Here is a 16,325-nt window from a genome sequence, read left to right as displayed (position 1 = left end):
GGCTCGGTCAGTCCGGCTGCGCCCTGGGCTCCGGGGCCCAGGGCGCGTCCCTCTCCCCCCCACTGGGCCGTACCCACCTCCTTGACCTTGCTGAAGCCCAGCCAGAGGCGCAGCCGCCGCAGGAAGAGCTCCACCATCTCGTAGTCCTGCGGCTCCCAGGCCGGGCGGTAGAGCTCCCCGCGCAGCGCCTGGTGCCGCCACCGCAGCAGCACCGCCCCGAGCCTCAAGGCGCCCCACAGCCGCAGGGCCCAGAGCCCCGCGCACAGCAGCGGGGCCAGGCGCCAGGCCTCGGCGGGGCACAGCGCGGGGCCCGCGGCCCCGGGGCACAGCGCCACCAGGGCCCGGGCCGCGGTCCGGAGCGAGTCGGCGCAGGAGGAGACCAGCTGCGGGGAAGGGGCGGCGTGAGGCCCGGGCCCCCGCGCGCCCCGCGCGCCCCGCCCGCCCCGCGCCACCTACCAGGGCGGCCAGCTGGGCGTAGGCCGCCGCCAGCAGCGCCAGGCCGAGGGCCGCGCCCGCCAGCTCGGGCAGGGCGCGCCGCAGCGTCTTCCCGAACACGGACCACCGGCGCGCGAAGCGCAGCTGCTGGGCCGCCTGCGGGCACAGGGCGTCAGGGGCCGCCGCCCGCCCCCCCCGCCGCCCCCCGCCCCCCGCCGCCGGCCCCCCCCGGCCCCCCGACCCCCCGCCCGCCGCCGCCCGCCCCCCGCCGCCGCCCGCGCGCACCTTGAGCAGCAGCAGGAAGAGCAGCGCGGCCGCCAGGCCCCGCGCCGAGGCGCCCAGCTGCGCCACCTGGTCGAAGCTGGTGAAGCGGCGCGGGCGGCGGCGCACGAAGCGGGCCCACTGGCGGTCGGCGGCGCCCAGCTGGGCCAGGCGCACGAGCGCCGCGGCCGCCGTCAGCAGCACCAGCAGCCCGCGCGCCCAGGCCGCCGCCCGCCCGGCGCGCCCGCGGCCCTCCCGGCGCCAGGCGCGCGCCTCGGCGCCCGCGAAGTGCAGCGCGAACAGCAGCAGCGCCACCTGCGGGGGGGGCGGCGGTGGGCGGGGCCGGGCGCGCCGGGGGCGGGGCCTGGGGACAGGGGGCGGGGCCGGGGCCGGGGCGCCGCGGGCGGGGCATGCGGGGCGGGGCCTGGGGCGCCGTGGGCGGGGCCTGGGGACAGGGGGCGGGACCGGGTCCGGGGCGCCGTGGGCGGGGCGGGGCCTGGGGACAGGGGGCGGGACCGGGTCCGGGGCGCCGTGGGCGGGGCATGCGGGGCGGGGCCTGGGGCGCCGGGGGCGGGGCCTGGGGACAGGGGGCGGGACCGGGGCCGGGGCGCCGCGGGCGGGGCCTGCGGGGCGGGGCCTGGGGCGCCGTGGGCGGGGCGGGGCGGGGCCTCACCGACGTGAGCAGCGGCAGCGAGAGGCCGGCGCTCAGGCGCCGCAGGGCGAACGGGCGGACGCTGAGGGCGGCCACGGCTCTGCCCGCCGCGGGGAACTCGAGGCGCAGCGTGACGGCCGCGTGCAGCCCCACGGCCGGGCTGTAGCGCGTGAGCTCCACGAACACGGCGCGGCTCCTGCGGGGAGGGGCGCGGCGGGCTGGGCGGGGGCCGGGCGGGGCCGCGGGGCGGGCCTGGGGCGCGGGGCGGGGCGGGGCGGCGGGGCGGGCCTGGGGCGGGCGCGGCGGGGCGGGCGCGGGGGCGGCGGGGCGGGCGCGGGGGCGGCGGGGCCGGCGGGGCGGGCGCGGGGCGGGCGCGGGGCGGGCCTGGGCGCGGGGCGGCGGGGCGCCCACCTGTTGTCGATCCAGCCGTGCTGCCGCAGGAAGGCCAGGCGCGCGCGGCTCTGCTCCAGGCCCGGGCCCAGCTCCTGCACGTAGCCGCCGCTGTCGTACACGGCGCAGTAGCCCCAGTACCAGGCCCTGCGGGAGGGGCGCCGCCTCAGAGGGGGGCCCGGCCCAGCGGGGCCCCTCGCCCCGCCCGGCCCTCGCCCTGCTCACCCCAGCAGGTCCGGCGCCGAGTAGGCCCACGCCTCCGAGGGCTCGTGGGCGGCGCTCCCCCAGCCAACGCCGTAGTCGCTGGTGCTGAAGCCCCCGGAGGCCGGCGCGCACCCCAGCGTCCCAGCACCAGGGGGGTCTGGGCAGGGCGCTGGAATCGGAGGCCGCTTACTGACCGCCCGCCACCTCTGCTGGCCCCCCTCGTGCCCCAGAACTCTACCCGCCCGCAAGCGGCAAATGAGCCGTGTCTCGCTCACAGGTGAGGATATGGGGGTGGGGAAGAAAGCCCGCCCGGCGGGGGCTGCCAACACCAACACGCGGGAGAGCCCACTCGGCTCACCTTCCTGCAGCCGCACCTGCCGCAGCCGCAGCGGCCCCAGCTCGGGGCTGGACTGGTTCCCGTGCGCGTAGGGGAGCAGCACGCGGGATACCCACGGCCAGAACTCATCAGACCTGCAGGCACAGAGTCACCTGGCCCCACCCCACACCCCCAGGCTCCGAGGCCAGAGAAGGCCGCTGCTGCAGCCTGCCGGGGCAAGGGCAGCCGTCTGGAGCCGTCACACACCCCTGCCTGCCACGCAGTCCCCAAACCGCATGGAGACTGCCCACCACCCTCTGGGGGCTGAAGGGACAGGGCAGGACGCAGGGATCTTGGTCAGTGTCGCCAGGCCAGCCCACCCGGCAGGGCATGGGCGTGTGAATGCACGCGGGGTGTCCCTACCGGGTGATGGCCAGGAAGGCCTGGCTGTCCAGTTCCCGCTTGATGGTGCTCTGCAGGTGGTAGGCATGGCTGTGGTGGGACGCGTCCCCGTAGTTGGCCAGCAGAGTCACCAGCAGGAAGAGCATGTACACCAGGAGGCTCTGGGGAGCGGCCAGCCACGTTGGATGGCAAAACGCCCACGGCCAGGACACCTGGCACTGCGGATGGCGTGGACACCCCACTAGCTCCCTGCTGAGGGCCCAGAAAGTCCAGGCGGAGCTGAGCAAAGCTGTGGGTGCAGGGGCAGCGAGGGCTGGGGAGGGAGGGCAGACGGGGACTCACCCGCAGCATCCCGTGCAGCCTCTTGACCTTTCGCGCCTCCTCCTTGGCCAGGAAGAGCGCGAAGCCGTGGGGGGGGCGCACGCGGGGCACGCGCTCGCTCACGGGCGTCACGGCCGGGCTCTCCACCAGGGTGTCATCCTCATCTGGGTGCAGCCGCTTGGCCACCAGGGAGAAGTAGAGAGCCTCCGCCAGGACCTGCGCGGAAGCACGTCAGAGGCGCCCCGGGACCCGACCACGCCCACCCGTGCCTCCCGCTCACCTTGAGGGGCTCCCAGCCCAGGAAGGAGGCCAGGAAGCTGGCGCTGCTGGCGAGGAGCCATGAGACACTCACACGGGGCGGGAACCCAGCCCCCAGCCACGCCGAGGCCCCCACGGCCACGGCCACCAAGAGCAGGCTGAGCCCGTGGGCCAGGGCAGCGCACCAGGCCGGCAACAGTCGCTTCCGCAGCCCCTCCACCAGCCCTGCGGAGAGACGGTCAGCTGGCCGCGGCCCAAAGGGCAGGGGCGGGGCATCTGGGACACGAGCCCACCTGTCCTGGGGAGCAACGCGGCGGGGGGCTCTTCCCAGCTCAGGCCCGGGCCAGGCAGCCCCTTCGGGCCCAGCCTCTGCAGCATCAGGGCCTCTGTCCTCTCCCCCAGGGTGCCGCACCTGGACACAAAGCAGGCTGTGAGACCCCCTCCCGGGATGAGGAGCCCTCAGTGCCTGGAGGCGGCGTTCCCTGGACTTCATCCCCCCGGGACAGGGGGTCGCCCTGAGCCCAGGTGGACAGGGCGCCGGGGCTCAGCTTGGCCCCCACCCGGCCGTCAGGGAGCCGGGCGCGCCCGCTCCTCTCCCCCACCTCCCGGCCGGGGCCCCTCGCCCGTGTCTGTGACCTGCGCCGGCTCCATCCCGTCCCGGTACGCTTGGCGGGCGCCACCCTGGCAGCCGCATCCCTGCGCCGCTTCACACCAGCCAACCCCAGAGACCCCGGCCCGCCCCACACTGCGCAGCTCCACAGCCAGCAGCGGCCCCGGTGGCCCCAGAGGAAGGGCCGCTGCCAGGGAGGAAACGGCGCACGGAGAGGTAGTGCGTTGCTGGGGATGGGCACGCGGCATTTCTGAGCTCCAGGCAATCTTGCAGCCAGGAGAGCTCGGCCTTCCGACCTAGCCACGCCGCCCTGGGCTCCAGGGGCGTCTCCGGCTGGCCACCCAAGCGCGAGGGCTGCATGCCGCGGGCAGGCCCGGGAGCAGACCGAGGCAGGCGGCACGCGCTTCTGCTGGACCGGCCTCCGGTGAGGGGCAGCGCGGCCACCTTGTGAGCGCAGCGACTGGGCCTGCAGGTCAGGGTCGTCGTCCTCCCAGCGCGTGTGCAGCATCACGCCGGGCGCCGCGCGGAGCCCTTGCCAGAGACGCCCGAGTGCGGACACCTGCCCGCGGGAGCCGGGGTGCGGACGTGGGTGGCGCAGATGCAGCTCAGGTACCCGGGGCCACCTCAATGTGTCAACAATGAGGGCTCAGAGCAGCAGCAGAAAGCGGGCACTCACAGGCCACCGAGCAGGTCAGCGTCTCCGTGGGTGTCCTGGGTGGGGGCCAGGTTCTGCCGGGTCAGGGCCTCGTCTGGAGGGAGCAGAGGCGCTGGTGGGTGAGGGGGCGCAGGGCCCTGCCGCCTCCCGCCCTGAGCCCTGGGCGCCCTCACTCACCTGCAGCTGTGAAATACTTGGCTGGCGAAGAGGGGCTGGCCAGAGAGAGGCCCTCGTCCTCAGCACCCCGTGCCAGCCGCTGCAGGGTGCTGCCCACAATGCTTGGGTCGCTGAGCAAGTCTGGCCAGCTGAGCGTGCCCTCGCTGGACGGCCAGCACACCAGGCTGCGGGCAACACGGGGGGCGGGGCCCAGGGGCCATGTCCACTCACACGCGACACTCAGGGGCGGCCCGGGGCTCCCTCAGCAGCACCAGCCCAAGCTGAGCCTTGCTTTTCCTCCGGGACCCCCACCTTTTAGAGTCGCCCAGAAACAAGTCACTTGTCACTTGTCCAGCAAGGACCTGCAGAGAAGGGCACAGGGGACCTCAGGCTCAGTGCTGCCCAGAGCAGCAGGGCCCACCCTGCCCACAGGGCCCTGGCGGTGGCCCCACCTCAGCCCGAGGCCTGGGGGACGTGAAGAAGGAGCTGTCCAGTGCCGAGTCCAGGCAGCTGTCGGTGTCCAGGACGGGCCGTGCCATGGAGCTCGGGGGCCCTGCCACCTAAAGGGAGGGGCGGTCAGCAGGAGGCAGAGCACCTTCCCAGCAGCCCAGGCTCCAGATGAGGGCTGTCCAGAGAACGTTCTGGATAAACCCACACTCTGCAGCCACTGCCAGCTGTGTGCTCGGGAGCCCTGGAAGCTGACTGGTGACCGATAAGGAGTTGAATCTCATCTGACTTCAATTAAATATGAACAGCCATGCAAGACTCCCGGCGTCCAGACTGGACTCTGCGAGGAAGTCCCTGATGGTGGGGCGTGTGACCCCACATGCCGGGCCTTTGCTCAGGACCCCTGCCTGTGCCCTGCTGCCCGCTGCCCTGCCTGGTCACAGGAGGGGCCCGTGGGGGAGGCAGGAAGTGCTCTCCACTGCTTTCCGGAGTGGCTGTCAGCCCAGCTGGGCCTCTGCTCGCCTGCCACCTCCCCTCAGGTCAGGCCCGCTGGCTGCCTGTGGCCACACGTCCATTCCTCCCGAGTCACCTCGGGTGCTGGGAGTGTCCTCACTCCCCGCTGAGCTCTCTGGACATGCCTTTTGTTTGTGCCACCTCCCAAATCATTTACTTCTGGATCTGGTCAAAGGCTGGACAGTGTGGTCAGCCTCTTCAAAGGCTTGTGGCCCCTATAGCCACCCCTCAGGCGGGGGTGAGGCAGCCAGCAGTCCCAGCTCCACCCTGGGAATCAGGCAGTCCCAGCCTACCTTGCTCCGGGACATTCGGAAGAGGAACAGGATGACCAGGTAGACAGGATAGACCACCACGCTAGACACCAGGCCGACGGCCACGGTGTCCACGCCCAGCGGGGTCAGCCTGGACACAGGCCGGGGGCTGTGGGGGGGAGGAGGGTGGGCTGGGCTGGGCCTGCGAGCAGGAGCTGCTGCGGGGCGTCCTGACCCCCACCCATGGGCACCCACCTGTAGGCTGCGTCGCCCACAACCCCGTACCACACGGCGTTGGCACCCAGGAAGAGGCAGAGCAGGACGATGCAGCAGGTGGCCCGCTGGACGCGTGTGAAGCGGCTCCGCGGCGGCCGGTCCCACACGGACAGCCAGATGTGCTTGTCGAAGAAGCCGCGCTGCAGCTCGGCCACGAGCAGGCGCCGGCAGTGCCGCAGGGCCGCGTCGCCTGGGGCGCAGGGAAGCCTCAGGCGGCTGCGAACCGCGCCCCGCCCCCCTCCCCGCGGGGCGCCGGCTTACTCGCTGCCAGCACCTCCTTCTCCACCAGGCCCCCGTTGGCCTCGGTCTCCACCGACAGCCAGTCGTTGACCAGGAAGAAGGTGCTGCGGGCGCTCTGCAGGTCCCGGACGATCACGTGCTGCAGGAACCAGGCGGGGCTGAGGCCTGTGGGCGGGGCCGGGTCAGCGGGGCGGGGCCCGGCCAGAGGGGCGGGGCCGGGGCGGGGCAGGGCTGGTGGGGGCAGGGCCGGGGTGGGTGTCAGCCGGGGCGTGGACCCGGCAGGGGCGGGGCGCGCGCCTACCCCACCTTTGTTGTCGTGCCACACCCGGATCTTCCACACGCTGCCCAGGCTGTGCGGGGTGGCGATCTGGAAGATGTCCAGGCTGTTCCGGTGGAAGGCTCCATCCCCGTCCAGGTGCCGGTGGCCACTCCGGCTGTCCGCCCCATACAGCACAATGCCCACGTGTGCCGTGGTGCCTGTGGGGCAGGGAGGCTGCGCTCTGGGTCTGCTCCCGCCCAGCAGAACGTGGCCCAGGCCAGACCGCCAACGCCCCTCATCCGCAGAGCTGGGGCCTCAACCCACAGACGCAAGCGGCACCCCCCGGGCACCGCCACCCACTGACAGAGCCAGCTGCCAGTGCAGCACCAGACCAAGTTCACGCCTGCTGCCCGCTGCCCGGGCCCCCAGCCAAGCCAGGCCCGGACTGCACGCGCAGTGCGGGGTGTCAACAGGCCAAGGCCGACAAAGGGTGGCGACCAGTGGCCACAGAACCCGAGGAGGCGCCGGCGGCCGCAGGTGCGGCCCCAAGACCTCAGGCCGCAGCAGACCGCCACCGTCACGGGGACACTGGTGGTGACGGCGAGGACGGGCGGCAGAGGCCCTGGCGCCCACCAAGCACTAGTGGCAAGCTGGCGATTCGGGCAGACAGCAAGGGCAGGCAGGCGCGACTCCGGCCACGGAGAGGCCTGGGCCCTGCTGGGAGGCTGCTCGCAGGTGCTGACCAAAGCTCTGCCAGCCGCCACCTCACAGCCCAGGCCAGAGGCCCGTCCATCTGCGCTCTGGGGCAACCCTCCATTTCCGCTGCTGCCCCTGGCGCGCTGTGCACAGGCGCCCCTCCCCACCCCAGGTTCGCCCATCGGTACCGACGCAGGGGCCCCGCCACGGGGCGAGCCGCCCTTCTGTGGCTCCCACACTGGCCCCTGGGCAGCACCCACACAGCTGCGCAGCAGCCCAGGACCGCCCACCGCCCGCCCTCACCTGAGCCTCGGCCCCAGCCGGTTTTGACCAGGATCTCGTACTTGAAGCGGCCCCCCTGCCCGCAGAAAGGGATGACGCGGACCCGGCTGACGTCCAGCAGGTCCAGCTTCCTCAGGACCACGACCATGACCGCGTAGGTCGCCAGGCACACGGCACACGTCAGCAGGACCACGTAGTTCACAGTGGACGTGGGCTCCTGGGGAAGAACCGTCAGGCCCGGGCAGTGCCCACCCCCGGCTCCTCGGGTGGCAGTGGCCCTCACTCACCGGGAAGATGAAGTGGACACGGCTGGGCGGCACGAACAGGCTGGCCCCGAAGGCAGTGAGGTGGCGGGTGAGGCAGACGGCCTGGTGAGGAGAGGTCCCGTCCAGCGGCACGAGCCCCTCCGTCCGCCACGCCAAGTCCTCCTCGCTGAAGTACTGGCACAGGGACGAGTACAGCCCCACCGACACCTCCAGCGCCGACCAGCGGAAGTGGCTGGTCAGGTTCAGGTAGTAGCGCCCGCCGGGGGCCCAGGTCCTGCGGAAGCGGCGAGTCACAAGCGCGACCCACGGGCCAGCGTCCGCGGCTCCAGCGAAGGCCCCCGAGGGCACAGCCTGCCCGCCTGCCGCAGCCCCCGCGGGGCGCTCACCCCGGGGCGATGAAGAAGGTGTAGGGCCTGTGGTCCTCGCCCGCCAGCGCCCGCAGGCTGATCCTCCTGCTGGCGGAGCAGTTGTGCTCGCTGGGCTGAGGGGCCGTATGCAGGTAGACGGCCAGGTAGGGCTCCGGCTCCTCGGGCAGGTAGCGCTCTGGGGAGGCACATGTGGGTTCGATACCCACCCCGAGCAGCTTCTCTCACCACCCGGAGTCCCTGGGGCACAGAGAACCCCAGGATAGGACAGGCCTCGCCAAGGCTTGGGCCCCTACCGTCGAGCACCGTGTAGGTGAGCTGCAGATGCAGCCCGGCCTCGGGGTTGCTATTCTCAGAGGTGACCACAACGCTAACTGAGGCCCAGGGCTGGAGAACAGCAGAGCCGGCGGGGCGGCGGAGCCCCCGGGCCGCCTGGTCCGAGCTGCTGGGCACCGTCACCACGATGGCACGCTCCGAGGCCAGGTGGCTGATGGGGATGTGGGCACCCGCCTCCGTCTGGAAGGCCATGGACGCCACCTTGGTGGACACGGTGTAGTTGCTGATGTAACCGAAGGGGAAGGGGTTGGAGTCGACCAGGAAAATGAGCTGCACCACGTCGCTGAGGTTGGACAGGGCACCGCTGAAGGCCGGGGGGATGGAGAAGTGGCAGCCGGGCCCCACGGCGTCGCCGTAGCACAGCAGGCCCCGCGGGTCTGCACGCTTGCCCTGAGCCACAATCTCCTCGCCCGCCAGCGTCAGGGGCTCCTCGTTGAGCACCCGCGAGCGCATGAGAATGCGCATGAGAGCCGAGGACAGGTGGTAAGCCCTGGACGCCACCATCAGCGCTGGCGAGTCCGGCTCGGTGCCTGGCTCCGGGCGCGGTGGGGCCTGCACATCCTGCACGTCCGCGCTGGCCAGGTGGATGAGGCCGCCTGCGGGGGAGACGTGTGGGAGGGTGGGCCAGGGGGACGAGGCCACATGCAGGGGAGAGGTGGGGGGTGGCAGGGAGCTGCAGGTGGGCGGGGCGGCAGCACACCTGTGATGTTGAGGATGCTGTCAGCGATGGCGGTGGGCGTCCCGGTGCCGGCCGCCGTCTCCTGCTGCAGGATGCGCATCATGGTCTCCAGCTTGTGCAGTGTTGGCTTCAGGCAGGAGCGGCAGACCAGCTCCCTGCGGGACACCTGTAGACCACTCATCAACCCCAGCACCCCCCACGGCCCAGACCCAGTTTGTGGCCTCAGGACTCGCAGACAAAGCCCAAGGGGGCAGAGTGCTCCCTGCTGCCTGGCACCTGCCCACTCAGATGCCCCGTGGCAGGCAGCCCCCCAGGCTTCCACTCCCCATGCCTCTGCACCCAGCTCTGCATGGGCAGCACATGGCCTCGCGGTGGGAGTGACTGGTCCGCGTGAGCACAGGCCGCAGGGCCAGCCCCTCACCCGACCCCTCCCACTGAAGCCACTGTGGCCGCAGGTGCCGGGTGCAGCCAGAGGCTCCTACCGTGCACTGTGCCAGTGCGGCTGCGATCTGCTGGATGTCGTCCACGGTGTGGACGCGCAAAGACACCAGGGTCTCTGTGACGTTCTTGCGTATCTGGGCCCGGAGCTGCTGCTGCTGCTCAGGTTCCTCAGCTGCCACCAGGCTCTGTTCGTGCTGCAAGTGGCAGGGTGCGGTCAGCGGCCCCAGGACCCTGACCCCGGGGCGGGCAGGCGCAGCCGCGGACGTCCATGCGGGGGCAGCAAATCGAGCCCCCAGCACCTTGCCCAAGTGCAAGGGGGGTTTGCTCAGGAACCCCGCCTGGATGGGGCGCGAGGAGGTGCGTGGGGCAGCCGGTGGGTAGGGCAGCCGGTGGGTGGGGGCGGCACAGCAGGAGCCGCTCCAGAGTGTCAGGGGCTGGCTGGGCGCGGACCCTGCTAACCTCATTGAGCACAGCGATGAGGGCCAGTGAGTACTCGATGACGTGCTGGGGGTCAGCCTGCCGCAGCAGCCCGGGCAGCCTGCCCTCTGTCAGGCTGTGCAGCCAGGCCGTGAGGTCCGCAGGGCGGCCGGGGGTGGCGCCAGGGGGCTCGGGCAGAGTGATGGCCAGAGACCTGCGTGCAGAGGATGGTGAGCGAGGCCCCACCCTGCAGCCCCGGCCCCCGCAGCCCCACACACCTGTTGAGGGCCACCACGGCGGCGCCCAGCTGGTCCTGCACCACCACGGCCAGGCCCACCAGGAAGTGGGGCCCGAAGCCAGGTGGCAGCACAGCTCCGTAGGCGGCGAGGCTGCCCTTGTAGACACAAAACTCCTCACAGTGGCCCTGGCGGCAGCGCCGCAGCAGTAGGGCATACACCAGGGGTGCGCCCGCGTCCTCAGCGTCTTGCCAGCCTGTGGGGGTGGTAGGTCAGTGGGCAGTGGGCAGGCCCGGCGGTGCCCCCACCTGGGCCAGCCGGCTCACCCGCACAGGTGAAGTGCACCGTGGTGGTGAGGGCGCGCACGGTCTCCAGCGGGAAGAGGCGGCAGGAGCCACCCCGTGGGGGCTGGTTGGCGGCCAGACGGATGGAGGCGCAGCCCTCTTCCTGGCCCGTGGGCCCCAGCACAGTCAGCGTGAAGACGTAGCCCTCGCCATCCCGCAGCACGCCCCGCCGCACCACCAGCCGCAGGTCCGAGCTGCCCGTGGACGTGGTTGTCTCATCCAGCACCAGCGTCCGGTTGCTGAAGGTACGAGCGGCCCAGCGCTGCGGGGGGACAGGTGCTCAGGGGCGGCCGCGCCTCTGCGGGGCCTACCCACCCCGACCCCACTCACCCCTTGCTTGGCGCCGCCGCTGCAGTTGTCGCAGCGGCCCTCCAGGTACACGTAGGAGCTGCGACTGACCGCGTACACGGCCTGCGCCCTGCAGGACACACACTCCAGGGACACGATGGGCACGCGGCCGCTCCGGACCAGCACCTGGTGGCGGGGCGAATGGGGCTAGACTTGGCCCGCTCCTGGGCAGGCCCAGAGGTACCTGGTGCCAGGGCGGCCCCAGGCCCAGAGGCTGTCGCCCCAGGATCCGGCCAGGGATCCGTCTGGCCTCGTGCCTCCCAAGCTGGGGCGTCCTCTAAGAGACCACACGGGGCTCATTCTCTGCGCGTGGGACTGTCCTGGGGCTGCCCGCAGGGCACAGGCGTCTGCAGGCCGCAGCCCCAAGCGCCCGCCCCGCCCAGCGCTGGCTACCCCGGGACAGGTGGCCGGGCCTCAAGGTGGGGCGTGCCCGGGGCTGTGGGCGGGGCCTCCCTGAGGCGGGGCCGTGTGGGCGGGGCCCGGGCGGGGCGGGGCTTCCGCGGGGCGGGGCGGGGCGGCTCGCACCGTCTGGTTGGTGGCCTCCTCCCTGCGGCCCGCCTTCCACACGGCCAGGCTGAAGGTGTACTCCACGCCGGCCTGCAGGCGCTCCCGGGGGATGGTGACCAGGCTGCTCCCGCGGGGCCCGAAGTTGAGCGCACACCCGCCGCTCGCGTCCTGCAGCCACAGGGGGCGTGAGCGGCCGGCCTCCCGCGCCGCCCGCCGGGGGTAGCTGGGGACGGGGCCGCGGCCGCGGGGGTGCTGACCCGCGTGGAGGCCTCGCAGGCCCAGTGGAAGCTGAGCGGTGTCTGGTCGCCGTCCTCCAGGTTGGGGTCGTAGGACTTGCTGCCGTCCAGCACCAGGTCCTGCGTGTCCGACCACACGCGGTAGGAGCCGCCCTCCACAATGGGGACCAGGCGCTCGGGGGCCACCGTCACATTGGCCTGGATGCTCCGTGCCAGTGGTGTGTCCCCAAACGCCACCACGAACACGAAGCAGTAGTGGCCCACGGGCAGCGCCAGGCGCGGCACCACCAGCTGCGGCCGGCTAGTGTCCACACCAGGCAGGGCCACGCGGGTCAGGGGCCGGGGCCGCTGGCAGCTGGCCGCCCGGTACACCTCCCAGCGGTACTCTGTCTGGTAGGTGACGCAGCCCCGCAGGTCCACATGAGCCTCCAGGTAGTTGCGCTGGGCGCGCCGCATGAGCACTTGCAGAGGCAGGGCCACGTCCACCTGGGGCTCGCTGCAGGCCAGCACATGCACAGTGACCGTGGCCTGGGCCACAAAGAAGCTTACCAAGTTGGAGGCGTTCACCTCCACGCGGTAGTCCCCAGGCCGCAGGTAGGTATGCTCAGCCCAGGGCTCCCGCGTGTCCTGCGCCGCCCCGTCCCCGAAGTCCCAGCGGAAGGCCGCGTGCCGGGGGCTGGGGCTGGTGGCCGCCTGGAAGCGGGCAGAGCGGTTGGTGAAGCAGCGGCCACCCCGCAGCACCACGTGCTCGATCACGTCCTGGACCTGGACCACCAGCGTGCAGTTCTGCCCGCCAAGCTCGTTAAAGGCACGCACATGGATCTCCAGCAGCCCCGCGGCCACGGGTGTGTAGGCCACGTCACGGCCAGACAGGATGACCAGCGAGTCCCCCTGCACCTTCTGCAGGGAGAAGTACCAGGCGTAGGCCACACGGGAGCCCCGCTGCACACGGGCGGTGAAGTTGCGCTCGGCACCCGTGGCGATGCCCGGCTCACAGCAGTCAGGCACCTGTAGCCCAGCCACGGCCTCCAGCACCAGGACACGCACCTGCGCCTGGGCCCGGCTCACCCGATTCTCGGCCTGCACAGCCACCAAATAGTCCCCGACCCGTGGGAAGCTGCGGGAGAAGCGCGGCCCGGGCAGCGTTTCGGGGCCGGCCCCGTTGACCTGCAGCTGGAAGCTGACCATCGAGCCAGCGGCCAATAGCACCTGGAAGTGGACCAGCTGCCCGGGCTCCACCACCTTGCTGCTTGCCCACAATGCCAGGCCCAGGACAGGCACCTCTACGGTGAGGTTGTGCGCGGCTGTGGCCCAGCTGACCGCGTTGGAGGCATTGAGGCGGATGGAGAAGGCGCCGGCATCAGGGAAGACCACGGCCACATGCTGGCCACGCCTCTCTCCGGCCGGGACGGCCCAGCACCAACTCACGTCGGTGCCCGCAGCTAGCTGCCCCGAGAAAGACATGGCGGAGCCGGCCGCCACGACGTGGGCAGCCGACTCACCAGCCTGGATGCTGAGCCCACTCACGGGCACCTGCACGGCCACCTCAACGGTGGCATTGGCTGAGCCCAGTTGGTTCTGGGCTGTGACCGTGACCCAGTGCAGCCCGGGGGTGGGGAAGATGTGGGTGGTGGCCGGCCCCAGGGTCTCCCAGCTTGGCCCTGCCTCCAGGGACCAGATGTAGACGACGCCACTGCCCCCGGCCAGCTGAGCAGCGAGGGCGACCCGCGTGCCGACAGCCGCCGGGTTGGGGGAGGCAGACACGGCCAGCCCGCCCATGGGCTCCACGAAGTCCACGGTACGGTTGGCTGAGGCGCTGCCCAGCATGTTGGTGGCCCGCAGCTGGATGTGGTAGGTGCCGGCCGTGGGCACGGTGAGTGAGAAGGCTCTGCCGCTGCCGACCAGGGTTGGGCCGCCGCCGTCCCGCTGGGCAGTCCAGCTATAGGAGACATTGGTGCCGTCCCTGACTGTGGCCTGCAGCTGCAGTGTGAGGTTGGTGGGGAAGCAGCAGCCGCGGCCACCAGCCACCTGCAGGCCCTCGATGTGCCGCAGGACGGAGATGAAGATGCTGTCCTGGGCAGCGCCCACCTCGTTCTCGGCCGTGACGATGATGTTGAAGGTACCCACCGAGCGGAAGGTGTAGGAGATGGTGGGGCCGCCGGGGATGGGTGTGCAGCGGTCACAGAGGACCCAGGAGTAGTGCACGTCGCTGCCGGCCTCCAGGGCGGTGCTAAAGCTCACGCTGCTGTTGAGCGGCACCACGGTGCGGCTGGCGTTCACGCTGAGCCCCCGCACCCGCCGCTGCACCGTGACATTGAGCCGGGCCTCGCCGTGGCTCACCTCGTTCCAGCCAGACACCCTAATGGCAAAGCAGCCCGTGCTGCTATAGGTGTGGGTGACGGCCGCAGGGCCCTCGAAGCGCCTGCCGTCCCCCAGCTCCCACAGGTAGGTGGCAGGGCGCCCCCGGCCCAGGACCGAGAACAGGTGGGGCTGCTGCAGCTCCAGCGCCCGGGAGCCGTTGACTGCGATGCCCGTGAGCTCCACGGGCTCCTGCACCTCCACCAGCGCCGAGTCGTTGGCAGCGGAGACGTTGTTGGACACGGTGACCGTCACCAGGTAGGAGCCTGCATCTCGGTAGGTGAACGTCGCCTCCTGGCCCCCAGCGCGGGCGGCGGCGTCCTCGGCCCCGGAGTCCCAGGTGAAGCGGTACGGGAAGGGGGGCCAGGCGCGCGCTGCCAGCCGGGCCACGTCCCCCAGCCGCACGAACTGCCGCTCGGGCCGCAGCGTGACGTTGCCCAGCTCGGGCTCCACGCAGATGCTGGTGAAGTAGTGCGCCTTGTTGGCACGGCTGGACAGCACCAGCGCCAGGGGGAAGGTGCCGCTGCGCGTGAAATTGTGGGTCACCGAGGGGTCCCCCTGCACGGTGGTGTTGGACGAGCCATCCCCGAAGGTCCAGTCAAAGACGTAGTGGGCCGGGTCGCCTGTGACGTGGGCCGTGAGCCGGGCGCGGGGCTGTGTGGGGATGCAGGCTGCCGGCTCGAGCCGCAGCACCTCCAGCACAAACACCTGCACGGGCAGGCTGCGGGCCAGGTGGCCGGCGGGGCTGGACGCCTCCACGGTCACCGTGCTGTTCTGCGCCCGCAGGTACACATGCTCCACCGTGGCCTCGGGGCCCGTGAGCACCGTGCCGTCCCCCATGTCGAACGTCCACGTGACGTTGTCGCCTGACTCCAGGGAGGCGCTGACCACAGCCGGCGCACCCTGCTCCACGGCCGGCGGCAGGCGCACGCTCAGGCCGCGCAGCTCCTCTAGGACACGGACGCGGGCACAGGCGGCGCGGCTGCTCACCGTGTTGTTCGCCTCCAGGCAGACGCGGTAGGCGCCCCCCGCCGCATAGGTGTGGCTGACCACAGGCTGCTGCCGCCGCGCCACCGGAGAGCCGTCCCCGAAGTCCCAGGAGTAGAGAACGCCCCCTGGGGCGGGCAGCGGGTCTGGGGAGAAGGCGACGGGCCGGCCGGCCACCAGGACCCGGCTGCCCACGGCCACGACCACGGCGGGCAGGGCGGCTCGCACGCTCACGGGCACCTGCCGCGTCAGGTTCTCGAAGGCGTTGGACACCAGCAGGGTCAGGTTGTACTCACCTGGGGAATGGGCCGAGTGGGGTGGGACTGGGCGCTGCGCAGCAGGAGCCCCGGGGCAGCGCACACCCGGGGAGCACTGCAGACCAGCCCAGGCAGCAGGAGCGGCCGTTGGCATGGGCAGGGGCAGCCGTGCCAGGCACGCTGGTAGGGGTGCGCAGGGCAAAAGCGAGGCCCTGCTTACTCTGCGTGCCATGGGTAAAGCCTCTGGAGTCTCCACGTCACCGAAGGGGATGTTTCCACGTCCCCCTTCCCCCGCAAGACAGGCTCAGGGTTGACAAGAGGGTCCAGCAGATTCGAGCCATGGTGCCCGGCACCCCCACCCCTTGCCGGGATGCCCTCCCTCACCTGGCGGGATGGCTGGCCTCACCTGGGGCGGTATAGGTGTGTGAGGTGCTGTGCTCCACCTGCACCTGGGCCACCGCGGGGTCTGGTGCCTGGAACGACTCGTTGTAGGGGGGCTTGAACCAGCTGGTCACCTGCTCTCCGTCCCCAAAGGTCCACCTGCCAGGGCAGCAGTGGGCAGGCTGTGGGGACAGGCTCATGATGACCCCTGCCCCGTCCGATGGGGGAGGCCAGACCCAAGACCCTTACAGGAAAGTGATGTCCACTGCGGTGTCCACCAGCACCTCGGCGGCCAGCACCAGCGTGGCATTGCAGGGCAGCACAGGCGGCACCGCAGACACGCGCAGGACACGCATCCTGTGCATCCGCGCCACCGTGACGTTGTAGCTCACTGTGACATTGCTCACATGGTTGGAGGCAGTCAGCTGGGGGGGAGAGGTGGCAGTGAGCAGCGGCCAGCGCCCTGGGCAGTGTGCACAGAGCCCACCCCACACTCACCCACGGCTGCAGCAGGGTCCTCGGGAGCAGGGGGACAGAAAGCAG

At 71.9% G+C, this 16,325-nt stretch overlaps 1 protein-coding gene across 1 annotated transcript in view; it reads right to left on the bottom strand.

The window, feature by feature from the left end:
* Positions 1 to 16,325, bottom strand: part of PKD1 (polycystin 1, transient receptor potential channel interacting) — a 30,143-nt gene that overhangs the window by 1,176 nt on the left and 12,642 nt on the right. The window contains exons 13-45 of the mRNA XM_037507805.2: positions 16,032 to 16,207; positions 15,808 to 15,941; positions 11,821 to 15,440; positions 11,582 to 11,731; positions 11,039 to 11,182; positions 10,691 to 10,970; positions 10,407 to 10,620; positions 10,171 to 10,342; positions 9,753 to 9,905; positions 9,292 to 9,436; positions 8,552 to 9,187; positions 8,277 to 8,433; positions 7,912 to 8,164; positions 7,646 to 7,841; positions 6,694 to 6,864; positions 6,409 to 6,552; positions 6,127 to 6,337; positions 5,914 to 6,040; positions 5,113 to 5,220; positions 4,973 to 5,022; positions 4,682 to 4,845; positions 4,526 to 4,598; positions 3,533 to 3,651; positions 3,262 to 3,464; positions 3,003 to 3,197; positions 2,682 to 2,821; positions 2,301 to 2,413; positions 1,964 to 2,111; positions 1,760 to 1,885; positions 1,370 to 1,544; positions 721 to 1,011; positions 457 to 591; positions 78 to 383 (exon numbers count right to left, since the gene is read on the bottom strand). Of these exons, the coding sequence (XP_037363702.1) occupies positions 78 to 383; positions 457 to 591; positions 721 to 1,011; positions 1,370 to 1,544; positions 1,760 to 1,885; positions 1,964 to 2,111; positions 2,301 to 2,413; positions 2,682 to 2,821; positions 3,003 to 3,197; positions 3,262 to 3,464; positions 3,533 to 3,651; positions 4,526 to 4,598; positions 4,682 to 4,845; positions 4,973 to 5,022; positions 5,113 to 5,220; positions 5,914 to 6,040; positions 6,127 to 6,337; positions 6,409 to 6,552; positions 6,694 to 6,864; positions 7,646 to 7,841; positions 7,912 to 8,164; positions 8,277 to 8,433; positions 8,552 to 9,187; positions 9,292 to 9,436; positions 9,753 to 9,905; positions 10,171 to 10,342; positions 10,407 to 10,620; positions 10,691 to 10,970; positions 11,039 to 11,182; positions 11,582 to 11,731; positions 11,821 to 15,440; positions 15,808 to 15,941; positions 16,032 to 16,207 (9,429 nt within the window). The remainder of the gene's footprint in view (positions 1 to 77; positions 384 to 456; positions 592 to 720; positions 1,012 to 1,369; positions 1,545 to 1,759; positions 1,886 to 1,963; positions 2,112 to 2,300; positions 2,414 to 2,681; positions 2,822 to 3,002; positions 3,198 to 3,261; positions 3,465 to 3,532; positions 3,652 to 4,525; positions 4,599 to 4,681; positions 4,846 to 4,972; positions 5,023 to 5,112; positions 5,221 to 5,913; positions 6,041 to 6,126; positions 6,338 to 6,408; positions 6,553 to 6,693; positions 6,865 to 7,645; positions 7,842 to 7,911; positions 8,165 to 8,276; positions 8,434 to 8,551; positions 9,188 to 9,291; positions 9,437 to 9,752; positions 9,906 to 10,170; positions 10,343 to 10,406; positions 10,621 to 10,690; positions 10,971 to 11,038; positions 11,183 to 11,581; positions 11,732 to 11,820; positions 15,441 to 15,807; positions 15,942 to 16,031; positions 16,208 to 16,325) is intronic.

The sequence above is a fragment of the Talpa occidentalis genome, unplaced genomic scaffold (assembly GCF_014898055.3).
Source record: "Talpa occidentalis isolate TD23 unplaced genomic scaffold, MPIMG_talOcc4v2.1 talOcc4.12, whole genome shotgun sequence".
NCBI lineage: Eukaryota > Metazoa > Chordata > Mammalia > Eulipotyphla > Talpidae > Talpa > Talpa occidentalis.
Note: the sequence above shows the minus strand (reverse complement) of the source record. Positions and strands in the feature narration are given on the sequence as shown.